General features: G+C 36.7%; 1 protein-coding gene across 11 annotated transcripts in view; it reads left to right on the top strand.

Annotated features, from left to right (window-relative positions):
• The window catches only part of TSGA10 (testis specific 10), a 166,415-nt gene that overhangs the window by 9,468 nt on the left and 135,410 nt on the right, over positions 1 to 21,537 (top strand). For 9 of the 11 annotated variants that reach the window (XR_015249274.1, XM_086701297.1, XM_086701296.1 and 6 more), the window contains exons 3-6: positions 8,786 to 9,001; positions 18,308 to 18,373; positions 19,382 to 19,549; positions 19,955 to 20,110. Coding sequence is in view for 10 of the 11 variants with exons in the window: in XM_086701297.1 (XP_086557423.1) it covers positions 8,786 to 9,001; positions 18,308 to 18,373; positions 19,382 to 19,549; positions 19,955 to 20,110 (606 nt within the window). In the remaining variant the exon portion in view is untranslated. Of the gene's footprint in view, positions 1 to 8,785; positions 9,002 to 13,587; positions 13,702 to 18,307; positions 18,374 to 19,381; positions 19,550 to 19,954; positions 20,111 to 21,537 lie in introns of those variants that run through there. The other 2 variants (XM_025931726.2, XM_086701303.1) reach the window with 2 other exon arrangements.

Here is a 21,537-nt window from a genome sequence, read left to right as displayed (position 1 = left end):
TTTGGCTGTGTGGTAGCCTTCAAATTGGCCCCACCTCATGTTACTCCCATTCTTATGCGGTCTTTTCACACATTGTACCATAATTGATCTTTGTGACCAAGAGCATAGAGCAGAAGTGATTAAGTTATAGAGTGATCTCTTGGATCATTTGCTCTGAAGGAAGCAAACATCCATGATGTGAGTAGCCCTGTGAACAGGCCAGCATGGCAAGGTACTGAATCATCTAGCCAGTAACCAGTGAGAAACAGGCCTGCACACTGTGTTGGGTGAGCTTGGGAGTGGATTCTCCAGTCCCAGTTAAACCTTGCCATGGTGACTGTCACCCTGGCTGACTCTTCTGACCTTTTGAGAGACCTTAAACCAGAATTAGCAAATTAAGCCACTCCCAGATCCCTCACCCCCGGAAACTGTGACATAATAAATGTTGGCTTAAGGTACAACATGAATACAGACAGGAATAGTACAGAAATGGTGGTGGGTTCTTTTCACCCCAAGAGTAGTTGCCATCTATTACCATATGATGCTGTTACAATACCATTGACTATCCCCATGACTTATTCATTCCATGACTGGAAACCTATATATCCCCCACTCCCCTTCACTCATTTTTCCATTCCCTCCCCCACCATTTTGTTCTTTGTATTTATAGGTTTGTTTCTAATGCAGACTACTCTTAGCCAATACCTGTCCACTCAAATACCACGAAAAACACTCTGTAGCCCCACTCCTGCCAGCAAAGGCTGAGTTAAGAGCCTAGACTTCCACTTTTGCCATGCTGTAACAAGGAGTCCTGGCCATGCCTCATGCCCCAGTCCCCAACCCTCCATCGCACCAGTGTGCTATCAAAGAGGAATGCTGGCTGGGGAGCCAAGACTTTAGTGCCCACCAGGCAGTAAGTACATCCTCCAACCCCATAAAGTCAGCAAAGACCATGTGGGGCACCTAGATATCCACCCTCACTCAGAGTAAGAAGTGTCCCCTTTTTGCTAAGGTGGTGTCAGAGGAGACATAATGCAGAGTCAGGACTTTTGCCACCTCTTAGCATTAACCAGTTTACTCACCCGCAGTGGTGGTGGAGGACACATGGGAACAGTAACAAGTTGCCTCTGTTCTTCCTCACTGTGGTGGTGTCAGCAGGGGCCTGCCTGGTGGGGACCCTGAACTCCCATCCCTGCCTAGAGTAACAAGGAGAGCGCCCTCTCCAGGTGTCAAGAGAGGCCTAGTAGAGAAATTGGACTTCACCTACACCTAGCAGTAAGAAGGTAGTGTCCCACCTTTTTAGCTAGAACTAAAATACCAGGAAGTGTGACAGGAAGCCTACCATAACACAAGAGCAGATCTCAATGAAAAAAATCACTTCTTGGAGTGCCTGGGTGGCTCAGTCGGGTAAGCATCTGACTCTTGATTTCGGTTCACATCATGACCTCACAGTTTGTGAGTTCAAGCCTCGCATGGGGCTCTTTGATGACAGTGCAGAAACTGCTTGGAATTCTCTCTCTCTCTCCCCCTCTGTCTTTGCCCCTACCTCACTTGTGCTCTCTCTCTCTCAAAATAAATAAATAAATTTTAAAAATATTAAAAAAAAATTACCTTTTATCTCAAGAATCAGGAATATCTCAACCTCAGTGAGAAAAGACAACCAAGAGATGCCAACACAAAGATGAATTAGATACTACAATTATCTCACACAGATATTAAATCAGTTGCCATATAAATGCTCCAACAGGAATTCTGAGCATGTTTGAAATAAGTAAAAAATAGAAAATCTCATCTAAGAAAGAAAGGATATAAAGAAGAATCAAGTGGAAATTTTGGAATCAACCAAGATATTCTTCAAAAGGTGAATAGATAAGCAAATTGTGGTATATCTGTACAATGGAATATTAGTCGTTGATAAAAAGACATGAGCTATCAAGCCACAAAAAGCCATGAAAGAACCTTGAAAGCAAATTGCTAGGTGAAGAAAGCCAACTGAAAAAGGTTACATACTTTTATGATTCCAACTATATGACCTGAAAAATACAAAACATAGAGACATTAGAAAGATCACTGGTTGCCGGGGATTTGGTGGAAAGGAGAGTCGGAGGGGTAAATGGAGGACATGTATTTTTCAAGTAGTGAAACTATTCTATATGATATAGTAATGGTAGGTGCATGTTATTATGCATTTGTCAAAACCCATAGAATATACAACCCAAACAGTAAATCCTAATATAAACTCTGACTTTAATTAAATGTGTCAATGTTGTCATTAATTGTAACAAATGTACTGTACAAATACAAGATTTAAATAAGATGGGAAACTGTGTGTGGAGTGGGGAGAAGGGGTATATGGGAACTCTCTGTACTTCCTGATCAATTTTTCTGTAAACCTAAAACTGCTCTAAAGAAAAAAATAAAGTCTATTAAAAAATGCATAGGAGAAGTTATATCTAAATCATGCATTTGATACGGATTAATAATTGAGAATATACAAAGAACTCTACAACAATAAAAAAAAAACAATTCAAAAGTGAGCAAAGGACCTGAATAGTTATTTTTGAATAGACATTTTTCCAAAGACCTACAAATGGCAAGAAAGCACATGAGGGGCACCTGGGTGACTTTGTTGGTTGAACGTCTGACTTTGGTTTAGGTCATGATCTCATGGTTCGTGAGTTCGAGCCCCGCATCGGGCTTGCTGCTGTCACCACAGAGCCTGCTTTGGATCCAGAGACTGATCATGTTAATGGATTGGAAGCCTAAACATAATAAAAATGTCAGTTTTCTCCAAATTGATATACGGGTTTAATGCAGTTCCCATCAAAACCCCAGCAAAAACAGCTTTGAAAAAGAATAATAAAGTGGAAAGAGTCATTCTCTTTTGGTTTCAAAACTTTGTATATATCTACAGTAATTAAGACTGTATGGTGGGGGGGATAGACACAGATCAATGATACAGAATAGTGAATCCAGAAATAGCCTTATGCAAGTACAGCCAAAAGGTTTTTGACAGAAGTGCAAGTGCAGTTTAATGGAAGAAAGATAATCTTTTCAATAAAAGATGCTGGAACAATTGGATATCTTTTAGGGAAGAAAATGAACCTAAGCCTAAACTTCACACCTTATATAAAAATTAATTCAAAATGGATCATAGATTTAAATATAAAACACAAAACTATGAAACTTTTATAGGGTAACAGAAAACCTTCAGGGCTTTGGGCTTAGTGAAGAGTTCTTAGTGTGACACCAAAAGCATGATTCATAAAAGAAAAATTGATACTCAGACTTCACCAAAATTTGAATACTTTACTTTGTGAAAGACCCTGTTAACAGGATGAAAAAAAACGATAACCCATACTTCTTTTTTAAAAAAAAAAAATTTAATGTTTATTTTTGAGAGAGCGAGAGACAGAGCACAAGTAGGGGAGGGGCAGAGAGAGAGAGAGAGAGAGAGAGAGAGAGAGAGAGAGAGAGACGCAGAATCTGAAGCAGGCTTCAGGCTCTGAGCTGTCAGCACAGAGCCTGGTGCAGGGCTCAAACCCACAAACCGCAAGATCATGACCTGAGCCGAAGTCGGACGCTTAACCGACTGAGCCACCCAGGTGCCCCTACAAACCATATTTCTGCCAGAAGAATCATATGTAGGGTACATGAAGAATTCTTAAAACTCAGCAGTAAAAAGCAACAATTCAATTAGAAAATGAGCAAAAGACATGAAGAAGTATTTCATAGAAGGATATATGTTGAGCACATGAAAATGTTCAACCTTTCCAAACATCAGGGAAATGCAAATTAAGTCCAAGATAAAATAACAATGCACACCTATAAGAACAGTTAAAAATAGTGACAATACCCAATGCTGGCAAGGATGAGGAGAAACCAGATAGTTCTGGGTATTCCACAGACATGAAAACTTATGTCCACTCAAAAACTTGTATATGACGGTTCATAGCAGCATTGTTTGTCAAAGACTGGAAACAATTACAATTTCCCTTAATAGGTAAATGACTAAGCAAACTGTGGTAATCTATACCATGAAATATTACTCAGCAACAAAAAAGATTGAACTATTGGTCCATAGAACTTGGATAGATCTCAACGACATTGTGTTGTGTGAAAAAGCCAATGACGAGAGATCACATACTATGATCTTTATCACATGATTTTATTTATATAACATTCCTGAAAAGAGAATTATAGAGATTAGTGGTTGCTAAGAGTTAAGGATGGGCAGGGTAGTGGATGTGACTGTAAAGGGGTGTCAGTAGGGCAATCTTTGTGGTGATGGAATAATTCTGTATCTTATTGAGATGCTGATTACAGCAGTCTATACATGGGATAAAATGGAATAGAAAACAATATGCACATATCATATCAATGTCAAATCTCTGTGATATTGTGCTATAATTGTTTAAGATGTAACTATTGGGGAAAGTGGGTCAAGGGTATAGGAGACCTCTCTGTTCTCTTTACAACTTCCTGTGAATCTTTACTTATTTCAAAATAAATAGTTAAAAAAATTTTTTTAATGTTTATTTACTTTTGAGAGAGAGAGAGAGAGAGAGAGAGAGAGAGAGAGAGAGACAGCGTGAGTGGGGGAGGGGCAGAGAGAGAGAGAGAGAGAGACAATCTGAAGCAGGCTCCAGGCTCTGAGCTATTAGCCCAGAGCCAGATGCAGGGCTCAAGCCCATGAGCTGTGAGACCATGACCTGAGCTAAAGTCGGACACTTAACTGACTGAGCCACCCGGGTGCCCCCCAAAAGTTTTTTTTTTTTTTTACTTTTTTTTTTTTTTACTTTTTTTTTTTCAACGTTTATTTATTTTTGGGACAGAGAGAGACAGAGCATGAACAGGGGAGGGGCAGAGAGAGAGGGAGACACAGAATCGGAAACAGGCTCCAGGCTCTGAGCCATCAGCCCAGAGCCCGACGCGGGGCTCGAACTCACGGACCGCGAGATCGTGACCTGGCTGAAGTCGGACGCTTAACCGACTGCGCCACCCAGGCGCCCCTTAAGTTACTTTTTGATTACCTGTTACCAGCCAGAAATTTTAGTTGAACTTTTGTACCTGACTACACCCTACACATTGTAGATATTCTCTCCGTTTAGCAGATGAAAGTTAAGAGGCTTCCATTTATTTTTTCTGAAGTCAGATGTATCTCTTAGGATCAAGAAAATATGGTAAATTGCCCAGGGTTAAGTAACTGGTAAAGAACTACAACAGGATTTGAACCTTTCTGTCTAATTGCAAAGCCTACATCCTTTCTCCTACTTGAAACTATCTCTTCTAAAGTACTTGTGTCTTAGAATTGAGTAAAGTAGGGCTTGATGTTAAAGGTGAGAGGAATGAGTATTTATTTATAATGTATTTGTTTTTATTTAAAAATAATTTGAGCATTATATGCTAGATATATAATAAATGATAAATGAGAGGTGTGTTGATACAGAAGTTGGAGACAATCACTTAAAATTGTTTTTTAATGTTTATTTAAGGAGGGGGGAAGGGGCAAAGAGGGAGACACAGAAGCTGAGGCAAGCTCCAGGCTCTGAGCTGTCAGCACAGAGCCTGACTCAAGGCTCGAACCACAAACCACGAGATTGTGACTTGAGCCAAAATCAGACACTTTAACCGACTGAGCCACCCAGGCTTCCCTAGAATAGAGACTATCACTTTAAAGTTGCTTAGAATTTAGTGGGACAGGGAGGTAAACACATAATATACATTATAAAATACTAAGATTAAACTGTGTAAGAGGCTTTATGGATCACAGAAGGAGAGGCATTTAACCTGGTATAGTGGAAGGTTAGCAAACATTTTTAGTGTGCTCTTATTGCTCAGAAATATGACACTGTAGAAGCCATGAACAAAGACAAAAATATATATAAATAGATAAATTGAAGTTTATCTGTTTGTTTATCCCACATCCTATGGTGTTTTTTTAAATTTTTATTTATTTATTTTTTTTATTTTAAGAGAGAGAGGGTAGGGGAGGGGCAGACAGAGAATCCCAAGCAGGCTCCTCACTGATAGTGCAAAGCCTGACTAGGGGCCTGAACCCACAAACTGTGTGATAATGACCTAAGCTGAAATCAAGAGTCAGATGCTTAACCAACTGAGCCACCCAGGCACCCCCCACATCCTATAGTTTAAAAAATGATACAAGTAATGAAAATAGCTTAGGTAATAAGAACAGGGGAAAATAAACTTAGTGAAAGCATGGGACAGGAATAGCAAACAGGAGATCATTGTACACAGGTTCTGTGCTAGTTACTAGAGATGGGTTGCAGATTGTTTTAAAAATTTCTTGAGACAAGGGCAAAAAGGAAATTTTAGTTAAATAATTCACTGTCCCGAGGATAAGAACAAACCAGGTATCCAAGAGAAGCATGTTTTCCTGAAATTGAGACATGAGCCAAGTTTTCTTTGGGAATTCTTATAAAGAGGGTTGTAGGACATAATATATAACATCTTCAATAACTTAGTAAAGTTTTTAAAATGAGTCTAGCATCCTGGAACTTAGATACATAGGGGATGGTGGAAAGTTAAACTGGAGAGGTCAGTAGGGTTGGCATCACAACATTTTAAAAATCTTACTCTCAGTGTGATAAAGCACCATAAGGTTACAGGAGTTAACTCCAATTTGCACTTTCAAGGAATTTGTAGCTATATATGGTAAAACGCCGAAAGAGAAGAAAGTAGGAGGTATTGCTGAAATTCAGGCCAGTTGTGATAAAAGACTCAACTAAGGAAATAAGTGCATATACAGTTTCTGTTTTTGGTTTTTCTTTTTTTTTAATTTTTCAAAATTTTTCTTGTTTCCTGGATTTGATAATGTAAATTCTTTACTTCTATTTTTTAAAATTATTTATTTATTTATTTATTTATTTATTTATTTATTTATTTATTTATTTATTTATTTATTTATTTTCAACGTTTTTATTTATTTTTGGGACAGAGAGAGACAGAGCATGAATGGGCGAGGGGCAGAGAGAGAGGGAGACACAGAATCGGAAACAGGCTCCAGGCTCCGAGCCATCAGCCCAGAGCCTGACGCGGGGCTTGAACTCATGGACCACGAGATCGTGACCTGGCTGAAGTCGGACGCTTAACCGACTGCGCCACCCAGGCGCCCCTAAAATTATTTATTTTTAAATTTACATCCAAGTTAGTTAGCATATAGTGCAACAATGATTTCAGGAGTATATAAATTCTTTACCTCTAAATCTCTCAAGTTAGCGTGGCTTACAAAATGCCAAAGGAAGAGTTGAATTTATTGTGCTTCTTGGTATGTATTTATTGAGTATAATAAATGTCTTGGTAATATATTTAGCTAAATATAATTCATGACCTTTAGGGTATTTATATAGTGAAAAATTATAGATAAAGTTTGTATTTTTATTTTTATTTTTTTAAAAAATTTTTAATGTTTTTATTTATTTTTGAGACAGAGAGAGACAGAGCATGAGCAAAGGAGGGGCAGAGAGAGAGGGAAACACAGAATCTGAAGCAGGCTCCAGGCTCTGAGCTGTCAGCACAGAGCCTGACGCGATGCTCGAACTCACAGACTGTGAGATCATGACCTGAGCTGAAGTCAGACACTTAACTGACTGAGCCACCCAGGCGCCCCAAATTTGTATTTTTAAAGAAAACTTTGTTGCTTCTGATGGTTTGAAAAGAGTGATATCTATAGTTATTTGAAATGGGCAAGGTTGGAAGTTAGAACTAAGGATACCATTGGATGAGGGAATTTAGCAATTTTTGATGCTCCTCAAAGACTGAGTCTGTTTTTCCTTCTGTCTTTTTACATTTTTTATAGGTACCAACATGGTGCCATGAATATAATAGGTGCTCAGTAAATGTTTAAGTACACAGTGAGAGAAATGGAAAAGGACCTTTGTGCCATCCTTAATAGATATTTCTGTTATAGCACTTAACATATTCTTTTTGTGTTTTTTCAAGTAAACAAATTCCGTGAGGGCAGGTACCTAACCTATTTTTGTATCTATGGGGTTTAACATAGTTCCTGACATATAATCATTTTCAATGGGTCTAATATATATTTCTTCCTTTAAAGGCATTTGGATACCTTCGTGATAGAAAAGGCCATTTTCTTCATCCGTTGGTTTAATAGTGGGCTGGGAAGGAAAGCTGTGGTCCTCCACATTAGTTAGCAAATACTTGACTGATTTGGTATTTAGCTTAGTCAAGTAAGTTATTAATATGTTCAAAAGAACCTCTTTTGAAGAGTTAAAGTATTTTGGTAACAGTAATTAGAAATATAATTGATGATATGAGTTATTAAAATTAAATAATTTCAAGAGTGTGGTTTCTTTTATACAGATATAAATATTTGGCCAGTCTTCTAATAGTTTAAGAAATCATCGAGCCCCGCGTCAGGCTCTGGGCTGATGGCTCGGAGCCTGAAGCCTGTTTCCGATTCTGTGTCTCCCTCTCTCTCTGCCCCTCCCCTGTTCATGCTCTGTCTCTGTCTGTCCCATAAATAAATAAAAACGTTGAAAAAAAAATTAAAAAAAAAAAAGAAATCAATAGTAATTAAGTTTTTTATTAACTATAAATTATCTTGTAAGATGTAGCTATAAACCTTTAAATTTTCATTTAATATATTTTTTTCAGATAGGTATTATATTTATATGCTACAAAATTCAGAAAATGAAAAAAATATATATAGCTAAGTCTCTTTCCAGGGAAGCAAACCTCCCTTCCTGATTCCATTCACCTAGTTGTTCTCCTTGGAAGCAAAGGAAATATTTTAATACGATTATTTTCTTTCTCATTACAACAGGTTGAAGATCTCAAACAGACAAATCATGGCTTGGAAGAATATGTTAGGAAACTCTTGGATAGTAAGGAGGTGGTAAGCAGTCAAATAGACGATTTAACCAGCCACAATGAGCATCTTTGTAAAGAATTGATTAAAATTGACCAACTAGCGGAGCAACTAGAAAAAGAAAAAAATTTTGTGGTGGATACCGCTGACAAAGAACTTGAAGAAGCAAAGGTATTACATTTACCATTGATAGGATTTTTTATTGAGTTACAATTGACATGTATAGCATTATATTAGTTCTAGGTATATGACAAAATGATTCACTATTTGTACATATTGTGCAATAATCACTGCAATAATTTTAGTTAGCATCTAACTACTGATCAGGATTTTAATTCCTCTTTAAACATCATATAATTATTAGATGCAGTGTGGAAAAAGTGACATTCTCATTTATATCATTTGAAAGTTTTTTCGATTTGACATTACATTTAAATGTCTATTCTAAGGATTAAATTGTATTGCACACTTTATTTCTTTTAAAAATTCTTGCTCAGGGGCGCCTGGGTGGCGCAGTCGGTTAAGCGTCCGACTTCAGCCAGGTCACGATCTCGCGGTCAGTGAGTTTGAGCCCCGCGTCAGGCTCTGGGCTGATGGCTCAGAGCCTGGAGCCTGTTTCCGATTCTGTGTCTCCCTCTCTCTCTGCCCCTCCCCCGTTCATGCTCTGTCTCTCTCTGTCCCAAAAATAAATAAACGTTGAAAAAAAAAAAAAATTCTTGCTCAAAAAATTTCCTAAGTAATTGTAGTCATGGTAAAAACTTCAGACAATAGGAATGTTCCTTTTTTTTTTTTTTAAGTGTTTATTTTTATTTTGAAAGAGATAGAACAAGTGGGGGAGGAGCAGAGAGAGAGGGAGAGAGAGAATCCCAAGCAGGCTCTGCACTGTCAGCACAGAGCCCTATGCAGGGCTTAATCTCATGAACCCTGAGATCATGATCTGAGCTGAAATCATGAGTCAGATGCTCAACTGATTTAGCCACCCAGGTGCCCCAGGAATGTTCTGTATATAGGACAGTGCTCTCCCTTCCTAATCCTTCTCTCTTCTGTAGAGAGATCTCCCAGCAAATAGATGATGCATATATTTCCATCCTTTTTTTTCCTGTCTGTTTTCACACACACGATTTATTTCACATTTTGAAGCATTTTTTAAGTCAAAGTTTTAAATGTCTGTGTGATAAAATTCATCAATTTTTACTGACTTCTGAGTTTTGATTCTTTTATTTTTTGGAAGTTCTCCCACTTTTAAAAAATTTGAATAGACTTTATTTTATTTTTTTAAATTTTTTTTTTTCAACGTTTATTTATTTTTGGGACAGAGAGAGACAGAGCATGAACGGGGGAGGGGCAGAGAGAGGGAGACACAGAATCGGAAACAGGCTCCAGGCTCCGAGCCATCAGCCCAGAGCCCGATGCAGGGCTCGAACTCACAGACCGCGAGATCGTGACCTGGTTGAAGTCGGACGCTTAACCGACTGCGCCACCCAGGCGCCCCGAATAGACTTTATTTTAGAGCGATTTTGGGTTTATAACATAATTAAGCAGAAGGTACAGAGATTTCCCATATACCTCCTATCCCTATGTATGAACACCTTCCCTTTATCAATACTACCAATCAAAGTGGTACACTGGTTAAAATTGATGAACATACATTGACTCATCATTATCACCTAGAGTCCATAGGTTACATTCGGGTTTACACTTGGTGTTGTACATTCTAAGAGTTTGGACAAATGTAGGATGACATGTATCTACCATTATAGTATCATGCAGAGTAATGTCTAGCCTAAAAATCCTCTCTTCTCCACCTAGTTTTGATCCCTGTTTAGGAAGATCTTACCTCAAGAACTACAAGAATGTTTTCTACGGTTTCTTTTTAAAAAAAAAAATTTTTTTAACGTTTATTTATTCTTGAGACAGAGAGAGACAGAGCATGAATGGGGGAGGGGCAGAGAGAGAGGGAGACACAGAATTGGAAGCAGGCTCCAGGCTCTGAGCCATCAGCCCAGAGCCTGATGTGGGGCTCGAACTCACGGACCGCGAGATTGTGACCCGGGCTGAAGTCGGACGCTCAACTGACTGAGCCACCCAGGCGCCCCAACTTTTAATACTTCTTAAATAATTTTTTAAACTTTTAATCCTCCCAAGGGAGCCTGGGTGGCTCATTCAGTTAAGCGTCTGACTTCAGCTCTCACGTTGTGTGAGTTTGAGCCCCACATCACGCTCTCTGCTGTCAGTGTAGACCCTGCTTCAGATCCTCTGTCTCCATCTCTCTCTGCCTCTCACCTACTCATGCATGCTCGCTCGTGCGTGTGCTCGCTCTCTCTCACACTCTCAAAAATAAATAAATATTAAAAAAATAAAGTTTTTTGGGGTGCCTGAATGGCACAGTCTATTAAGCATCCGACTCTTGGTCTCTGCTCAGGTCATGATCTCACAGTTAGTGAGTTCAAGTCCCATATTGGGCTCTGGGCTGACAGTGTGGAGCCTGCTTGGGATTCTCCCTTCTCACCCTTTTTCTACCCCTCCTACTTTCTCTGTCTCTCTCTAAATAAATAAACTTTAATAAACAAATAAATAAAGTTTTAATCCTTCTGGAATTTTTATTCTGGCATGAGGTAGGGTTGGATAGTCCTTTCTTTAGTCACTGATTTGAAATGGCATTTTAATAGCTATTAAATTTTCATGTGCATGGATATGTTTCTGGACTCTTTTATTTCATGGATTCATTTGCTATTTTCTGTGCCACTACTGTATTATTTTAATTAGTGTAGCTTTATAATATTTTGATAAACATTTTCTTTCTTTTTTTTTTAAATATGAAATTTGTTGTCAAATTGGTTTCCATACAATACCCAGTGCTCATCCCAAAAGGTGCCCTCAATACCCATCACCCACTCTCCCCTCCCTCCCACCCACCATCAACCCTCAGTTTGTTCTCAGTTTTTAAGAGTCTCTTATGCTTTGGCTCCCTCCCTCCCTCTCTAACCTCTTTTTTTTTTTCTTCCCCTCCCGCCATGGACTTCTGTTAAGTTTCTCAGGATCCACATAAGAGTGAAACCATATGGTATCTGTCTTTCTCTGCCTGACTTATTTCACTTAGCATAACACTCTCCAGTTCCATCCGCGTTGCTACAAAAGGCCATATTTCATTCTTATTGCCACGTAGTATTCCATTGTGTATATAAACCACAATTTCTTTATCCATTCATCAGTTGATGGACATTTAGGCTCTTTCCATAATTTGGCTATTGTTGAAAATGCTGCTATAAACATTGGGGTACAAGTGCCCCTATGCATCAGCACTCCTGTATCCCTTGGGTAAATTCCTAGCAGTGCTATTGCTGGGTCATAGGGTAGGTCTATTTTTAATTTTTTGAGGAACCTCTACACTGTTTTCCAGAGAGGCTGCACCAGTTTGCATTCCCACCAATAGTGCAAGAGGGTTCCCAAACATTTTATTTCTTGACTGAGTTTAGTACCCTGCAATGAAATTTAGAAACTAGGAATGTAAACAGAATTCTAAAAATGAAGACAGTTTCATTTCTCATTGCTGCCTAATGGCTTATAAGCATGATATAGTGTATTTGAAAGCCAAAAGCAACCTATTGAGTTTTTAAAGGTGTGAATGTGCTCCATTGTCTTGGTTTTATTAATCACCACATTACTAATTGTTTGTAACAAGGTAGTTTCCTAAAGTTCGTTGTTGTTCCATGTTCTTTCTTCTTTTTTTTTTAATTAAAAAATTTTTTCTTAATGTGTATTTACTTTTGAGAGAGAGAGAGAGAGAGAGAGAGAGAGAGAGAGAGAGAGAGACAGAGCCTAAGCAGGGGAGGTCAGAGAGAGAGGGAGACACAGAATCAGAAGCAGGCTCCAGGCTCTGAGCTGTCAGCACAGAGCCCGACATGGGGCTCGAACTACAAACTGTGAGAACATGACCTGAGCCAAAGTTGGACACTTAACTGACTGAGCCACCCAGGTGCCCCTCCCCTGAGGGGGAGGGATTATTAAGCAGACTCCACTCCTAGCGTGGAGCCCAACTTGGGGCTTGATCTCACGAACTGGGAGATCATGACCTGAGCCTAAATCAAGAGTTGGATGCTTAACTGACTGAGCCACCCAGGTGCCCCTGTTCCGTGTTATTTCTTAAGCATCCTTTTAATGTACTCTTGGTAGCACATAATAAAGCATTATATGTTACTCTTGGTAGCATATGGTAAAGCACTTAAATGATCAGGCTGAGAACATAAGTGTTATTATAGGTATTATCTATTATAGTAATTTGAAATATAAGAGCCCAGTGAATAAACTCTAAGGTAGTATTTGTTTTTTTATGCAGTAATTTTGCTTATTAAAATGGTGTAAAGGATAAGTAAGCTTGAATTAATGAAAAATCTGAGTAATTGAATATTGAAACATATGAAGTTTCTTACTTTAACGTAAGGACACAGTCTTCTTTAACAGTTACCTGGAAGAGGTCCTTAGGAGAACTACTTGAGAGAGTAGATAAGAATGATGTTTTAACTTATGAATTAATCTTGTAATGGTTGCTACTAAAGTATTTGAGGGACATTTAAAAATAGCTTGAATATTTTAAACATTTCTCAATAAACTCTTGTTTGTATTGTTTCTTTAAGAACAGTTATCCTTCAATCACAGTTTATGATAAATTAAGTTCAGTCTTAATAATAAAAATTACCAAATTAAAGAACACTATATTAATGTTTTATTTTCTTCCTTGTTTTCTTCTTCAAATTAAAAATTAACTGCATCGCTTCCCAGTCTGGGAGGCCTAGTTGGCCAAATTCCCTTTAAGAGAGTGCCCGGTTTAGAAGTCATCAATTTTAAAGGATTGTTAGTGTCTGTGTTAGAGAGTGAGTACTCTGTCAGGGTGATCCTCTGCTATCAAAACGGAAATTTTAATGAGTGGGAAACATCTAAAATAAGAGCTAGGATTTACCTAAAACTGAAAATATTAAACCTACAGATGGAAATTCTGCCTGGTTCAGAAAAGAGTGTTTCTAGGAAATAGATATTCACATATTGATGTGGAACATTTGGTATATCTAAGAATTGGAAAGCTAGAGTAGAGATAGCATTGCTGATGCAGGAAAGACATTGGATAGTAAATACAGAGAGAGAAAAGTAGAAATAGGTCCTTTGGGTTGTTTTTTTTTTTTTTAATTTTTTTTTTCAACGTTTATTTATTTTTGGGACAGAGAGAGACAGAGCATGACCGGGGGAGGGGCAGAGAGAAAGGGAGACACAGAATCGGAAACAGGCTCCAGGCTCTGAGCCGTCAGCCCAGAGCCCGACGCGGGGCTCGAACTCACGAACCACGAGATCGTGACCTGGCCGAAGTCGGATGCTTAACCGACTGCGCCACCCAGGCGCCCCCTTTGGGTTGTTTAAATGTGTTGAAATGAAATCATCAACCTGAATAAGTGAATGTTATAGGTAGAATGTGGATAAGAAAGATGCACAACCAGTGTTGGGGATGTGAACACCAATGCATGTTGCCATCATCCTTAAATCAGGGGATGTGCAGTCTCAGTATTCAGTTACTGGGGAGAGAATCCTTGTCTGATTTGTGGGATGAGGATTGAAGCAAGAGAATTTCTAATTTGAGCTGAGAAAGAATGTTTATGTTCCTGCACTATTTGCAGTTATGCTCTAGTGAGGTAGAGTCAGGTTAAATCTGTTTATCTAGAATGGAGATATATAGTATTAAATTTATTTACTTGGAAGAGTTTACTTTTAGTCATATTTTTAAAGGTCAACAGAATAACTTCTTCCATCATTTATTACATTAAAATGTTTTGAGTATTTACTCTTTTATTATTTATCATGTAAAAAATTACCCTTCAACCTTAATGTCCTCAGATGAGAAACATGTGTATATCATAGATCCAATTATAGCGTAGGTGGGTAGTTCTATTTCATGGTTTCTCAGAAAATTGTAATCCAGATGATGGCCAGGCTGTAATCATGACTTGACTGGTAGTGGAGGATTTGCTTTTTTTTTTTTTAAATGTTTATTTATTTTTTGAGAGAGAGCATGTGTGGGGGGAGGAGCAGAGAAAGAGAGGAGAGAGAGAATCCCAAGCAGGCTCTGTGCTGTCAGTGCAGAGCCTGACTCCAGGCTCTATGAGATGCATGACTTGACCTGTAATCAACAGTTGGACACTTCACTGACTGAGCCACCCAGGCACCTCAGAGGATTTGCTTTTAAGAAAACTTACTCAGATGACTGTTGGCTTTTGGGGGGAAACCTCACTTCCTTGACAGGTGCACCTCTCCCTAAGGTTGTGTGATGTATTTATGTCAGCTGACTTCTCTCTGAGCCAGTCATCCAAGAGAGACAGAAAGGAGGAATCTGCAATGCCTATTATGAACTAATCTCAAAGGTTACATACCATCACATCCTGTTCATTAGAAATGAGTTACTAAGTATAATTAGGGGGGGAAGAAATTAAGCTCCATGTTTTGAAGGATGGAATATCAAAATTTGTAGACATATTTTAAAACCACCCCAATTACATGTCTCCTTTTATCTTCTCATCTTGAGGTTTTTTTAAATCATTTATATCTTAATAATACAGTGTTTCCTAGCTAATTGAACATAATTTTTTGAAATAAGCAGAATTGCAATTTTACCACTACTAGTTCCTTCACACAATTTATATTTTAATTAACCTAAGGGTTATTATTGGACTGGAACTTTGGTAGCTCTTGTCATTATTGTTACATTTATGTTTGATTCAATCAATCAAAAATATTTCACGATTGACCATGTGGAAGATGAAGTGTAAAGGCTATTAAGTTCTTTGTCCCTTCCCTGCATGCTTAGTTCTCCTCTTCCTCCCATGCTTTATTTTTCTCCACAGCATTGTCCAGCTACTTTCCCCTATCTACACTCTACTCCAGCCACACTAGCCTCCTTACTATTCCTTGGAATTTGGCAGACATTCTTTTGCTTTAGGACATTTGCTATAGTCGTATCTTCTGCCTGAAATGTTCTAGATTTTTATATGGTTGACCCCCTTTCTCTTTGCTCACAGGTCACTTTTCAATGAGGACTTATCTGCTAACCCTATTAAAATTCCAAACTATTCCTTCATAAAACTCCCAGTATCCTTAACTCTGCTCTTTTTTCCCCCTACATTACTACATAATTTATTTGTTAGGTTTATGTTTTATTGTCTACTCATCTAGAATGTAAGGTTGGCCCAAAGACAGGGATCTTTGTCTATTTTTTTTAACGTTTTTGTCTGAAGTGCCTAGAACAGATGTGAATGCTCATGTATTGTTTGAATAACACAGTAACTATCTATTTACATATTTATTTTTACATATTTTGTTTTTCTCTTTTCAACTAGAATGGAAGTTCCATGAGGGCAGAGGTTTTTGTCTATTTTATTCCTTACTGTCCCCAGCATATAACACATTGTCAGGCACATAGTAGGTCCTCATTAATCAATTGTCAAATAAATGAAAACACTGGGTCAGCATCTTTTCTCTTGGGCCAGTTATAATTTTGTTTTTATTTTTAAGTAATCTCTACACCCAATGTGGGCTCAAACTTAAAACCCCAAGATCAAGAGTCACATATTCTATCGACTGAGTCAGCTGGGTACCCCTAAATTAATTTTTCAGAGTGGAATCAGCATTATGTTTTTTATGTCTATAAAAGTAATATATGCTGCTTATAGAAATTTCAGTCCATATAGAAGAGTATAATGAAGAAAATAACATTTACTGGAATCACACCTTGCTATGATTAGACATAATCTTCAGTTTAAATATTACTGGTTTGCTCCATCTGTATCTAGGTTATGTGTATATAAATTTTCTTTTTACAGCAAACAAAATTTTTGGCTCTATGAGTTTTTATAGTTAATTTAATATGGATACCTTTATATGTAATATAGATCCATTTCTTTTTGGTGTCTACATAATAGTATAAATTAAAGCATTGAAAATTGTCTATCCAAAACTATATAAACTTATCCAAACTGTACATGAATTTTGTTTCATACCATAACAACCCTTAATATTTCATAAATTACAAAAATATGATTGCCAGAGAAATCAGAAAAGAACTTGGGCCTAAAGAACAAATGAGGAGCAATAATTACAGAAAAGTCAAATTTAAAATAAAACAAGAAACAGTTTAGAATAATGAGGGGGAGGTTTATGAATTGAGAAATAAATTTGTTAAACTAATAAGCTAATTTATAGCATATAGATTATAGCGAATGGATCTTTGAATAAAAACATAGTCACTGTCCTCCAGAAACCTACAATCTAGTCATATACTCAATATATGACTATGGATGACTATACTGTAAGACTGGGTATGTTCAATGTCCTAAAACTGATACCAAAAGTGTTTTATAGGTTTGATTGAACTAACCTATTAGAAGAGTTCAGAAGAGAAAGCAATCACTTATGACTTTAGTGATATCGGAAAACTTTTATCCTACTAATTCTTTTATCTCTTCCCTATTTTCATCTTCCGAATTATAAGTAGTATTAATATTTTGTTGTGGTTTATAGAGAGTAATTTGGTAAAATATAACCAATTAATATTTCATACCAAACTGGTAATATAAAAGAACTGCTATATTTCATGCTATGTTCTTTTACCATCTAAAGGTAGGTGAACAGAAAGGGGTAGATTATCTTTTATTTTGTAAAATATTCATTACATGTTTTTATTTTTAAGTGGCTTCCTTTTTAAAAACTTAAAGAAAATTTTTTTTGGTCATGATAAGTGTACTCTTTAATCCCCATCCTCTTTTTCACCCATCCCCACTCACTTCCCCTCTGCTAACCATCAGTTTGTTTTCTGTGGTTAAGAGTCTGTTTCTTGGTTTGTCTCTCTTTCTTTTTTTTCCCTTTGTTCATTTGTTTTGTATCTTAAATTCCACATACGAGCGAGATCATGTGGTATTTATCTTTCTCTGACTTACTTCACTTAGCATTATACTCTCTAGCTCCATCCATGTTGTTGCAAATGGGAAGACTTCATTTTTTATGGCTGAATAATATTCTTGTGTGTGTGTGTGTGTGTGTGTGTGTGTGTGTGTGTGTGTGTACACTACATCTTCTTTATCCATTCATCTATTGATGGACAATTTGGTTGCTTTCATCACTTGGCTATTGCAGGTAATGCTGCAAGAAATGGGTACATGTATCCCTTCGAATTAGTGTTTTTGTATTTTTTGGGTAAATACCCAGTAGTGCTATTATTGGATTGTAAGGTAGTTCTATTTTTAATTTTTTGGGGAACTTCCATCTGTTTGCCACAGTGGCTACACCAGTTTGCATTCCCAGCAACAGTGCAAGAGGGTTTCTTTTGCTCCACATTCTTACAACGCCTGTTATTACAAGTGGCTTCCCTTTTTGATGTTCTCTTTTTAGCTAAATCTGTTCAAATATTTTAAATTTAAATAACAATTTTTTCTGTCTTTTCAGATTGAACTCATTTGCCAGCAAAATAATATAATAGTATTGGAAGACACAATAAAAAGGCTTAGATCTGTAAGTGCATTTTTCATAAATGTGTGTTGAGGAATCATTTGTATTCTATTAGTAAGACTACAAACAAATGGTACATGTGTTTTAGCTCTCATGTATTTTGTGAACAATAAAAAATATCTGTTTTCTAAAATTAGTACTCTGCTTGATGCACAGGGGCATTTTCCATCTGTAAAAGTATCAGTGTTCTCACTCCATTTCATCATTGCACCTTTCTTTCCTAGAGGTGGAGAGAACTTTTGGTTGGTTCTATTAGTGCTCTTAGCTTTACATGATTTAAAATGATGACTGTGAGTAATTTGATTCTCAAAATATAAGGTGCATTTGTTTACACATTAGCTTATTCCCGTTAGTAATAAATATTAAGTCAAATATTAAAACTTAATTCTGAGTAATATGTTTTCTTTACCTAACAATGCAAAGTGAAACTGCACTGTTTAGATAGTTTGTCATCATTTGAAATATTTAAAACACTCTCTCTGAAAGTATATCTGTAATTTTCTCCCAATAAAGTATTAGTACAATAAAGATTATGAAAAGCAGACAAAAGCTTCTAAACTCATTAAAGTGAATGGGAATGTACTTGAAAGTGCCTACAAGTATACCATATATAGCATTCATTTAATTTATTCATTTATTGAAAAATTATTGAACATAGATGGTGTGAACAGATGCTTTAATGTTAGCATACAAGTTTTCTCAGCAAATTAATTCAATTTCTAGGACTTGTAATTAGATCTGTGGATATTTCTGGCTTTTCCAAAATTTCTTTACCATTTTTCTTAAAATTATTGACTAAATTTAAGGGTACTTTCGGTTAGACAAAAATATAATAAATTCAGAAATGCTGGAAAAAGAAGGTATCTAACTGCTTTTTAAAGAATATTGATGAATTATCTTTAAAATACCAACTTTATTATTTTTAAGGATCCTGTTTATTCAACTTGCATTTAGAAAATAATGCTATAGTTTTGCTTGAAATAATGACCTAATTTTTTCCTCCTTGGCAAGATAATTTTAGAGACAGAAAAAGCACAAAATAAATCTCCTTCTAGACTTGATTCCTTTGTCAAGACTTTAGAAGCAGACAGAGATTATTACAAGAGTGAAGCTCAAAATTTGAGAAAGATGATCAGAAGTAGATCTAAAAGTCCAAGACGCCCGTCTCCATCTTCTCGGGTAGGTTTTGGTAATTTGTAAGTATTTTGGAGTTCATTGTTTGAACACTGATTTTTATTCTTTGATTTACCTAATATGGAAATAATTTATTTTGATGTGGTATGAATTGGTGTATCAAAAAGTTGGGAGAGACAGCAGTCTCTTTGATAGCACAGTGGACCAGTGAAATTGGTTCTTTATCCCCAGTGTTAGTAGTGGTTGGGAAGTAATCAGGTAAATATGGACCAATTTGGGATGAAGCTGTTTAAAAGAGAAGTGATTTTTTTTAAACTTTTTTTTTCATCATTTCCTTTCATTATATAGTCATTTTTGCTTGAGTAGAGATCATGTACTGCTATTAGTGGCACCATTTCCTTAAAAGCACATGTCAAGAAGAATTTCAAATTTCTTGTATAATAATTGCAGGGTACAAACTGTGATGTAGAGCTTTTGAAGACAACAAGAGATCGTGAAGAACTTAAATGCATGCTGGAAAAATATGAGCGTCATTTGGCAGAAATTCAGGGTAATGTCAAGGTTCTTACATCTGAGAGAGACAAGACCTTTCTTCTTTATGAACAGGTACACTTATTTATAAAGAAAATACCTAAGTAAAAATATTCAGTTCTAAATATATGTAATTCTTTAAGTTCTATAAGAATGCTTAAATCTGGGGCGCCTGGGTGGCTCAGTCGGTTAAGTGTCCGACTTCAGCCAGGTCACGATCTCGCGGTCCATGAGTTCGAGCCCCGCGTCAGGCTCTGGGCTGATGGCTCAGAGCCTGGAGCCTGTTTCCGATTCTGTGTCTCCCTCTCTCTCTGCCCCTCCCCCGTTCATGCTCTGTCTCTCTCTGTCCCAAAAATAAATAAATGTTAAAAAAAAAAAAAAAAAAGAATGCTTAAATCTGCCAAATTGATCAACTAACATTTGGGAATTACCTTCGTTCTTAAGATATTCTTAATGAAACATAATATATTTCCAATACAATAAGTGTATGTGTACATACACACACACGCACACACATTATTCCCATATCCAAAAAAGATCATATATATGCATAGAAATAGTCTGATTTTGGGCATGGGAAATGAGAAACGTGTTAAATGATAGGGGATGGTGAGTTCAAGGTAAAAAGATTTTGATTTTAGGGTTAGAAAACGCTAACATCACTAGATGTACTGTCAGTCACTTTAGGAGCTGACATATAATTTGCTTAATTTAGGAGAGTAAGATCAGTTTGTAGTTTATCTCTATTTGTAGCTTAAAGTTATATACATACAGTCCTTATTAATCACATAGCTTATTTACTCAACAAATATTAAACCCCATAAATCACCAACATAATTTTAAGAATAAAATAAATAAAATATTAAAATAAATAAATAAAATTTTATTTTAATAAAACAAATTTTAAATTTAAATTTAAGTAAATAAATTTTAAATAAAAATACATTTTATTAAGAATTACTGCTTGCCACTCTAAGAGAGAAAAAAATGATAAAATACGAACACTGTTTTCTATGTTTGCAATTTATTGGGGGAGATAAAGTATATTGTCTTATATTTACTTTTTGTTACTTTAGCATAAGTAGTCCAGAAGATATTGTAAGAAATAAAAGAAGTGGGTATTTCTTAGTTGTTGTGATCAAGGAAATCTTTGCTAGATGATGTGGAATTTGAGTCCTGAAGGAAGAATGGAGTTCCTGTTATCTTGAAAGGGGTAAGAAGGAACATTCCAGACTAAAGGAATTGTGTGAGACAAAGAACAAAGGAAGGAAAATGAGTAGATAAATGGATCAATATAAGACTAATTTGTGCCATTGGAGTAAGAGGGAGCTAAGGCTTGAGAGGTAAATTGGACTAGAGCAGGGTCTGCAAACCTTTTCTGTAAAGGCCCAGAAAATAAATATCTTGGGCTCTGCAGGCCATGCAATTTATCACCGCTATTGAACTGTGTTGTAGTATGAAAGTAGCTTTGGACAATCTACAAATTTATGGCTGTGTTACAA

The sequence above is a fragment of the Puma concolor genome, chromosome A3, assembly GCF_028749965.1.
Source record: "Puma concolor isolate L17-30 chromosome A3, mPumCon1.1.hap2, whole genome shotgun sequence".
In the NCBI taxonomy this organism is placed as follows: Eukaryota; Metazoa; Chordata; class Mammalia; order Carnivora; family Felidae; genus Puma; species Puma concolor.
Note: the sequence above shows the minus strand (reverse complement) of the source record. Positions and strands in the feature narration are given on the sequence as shown.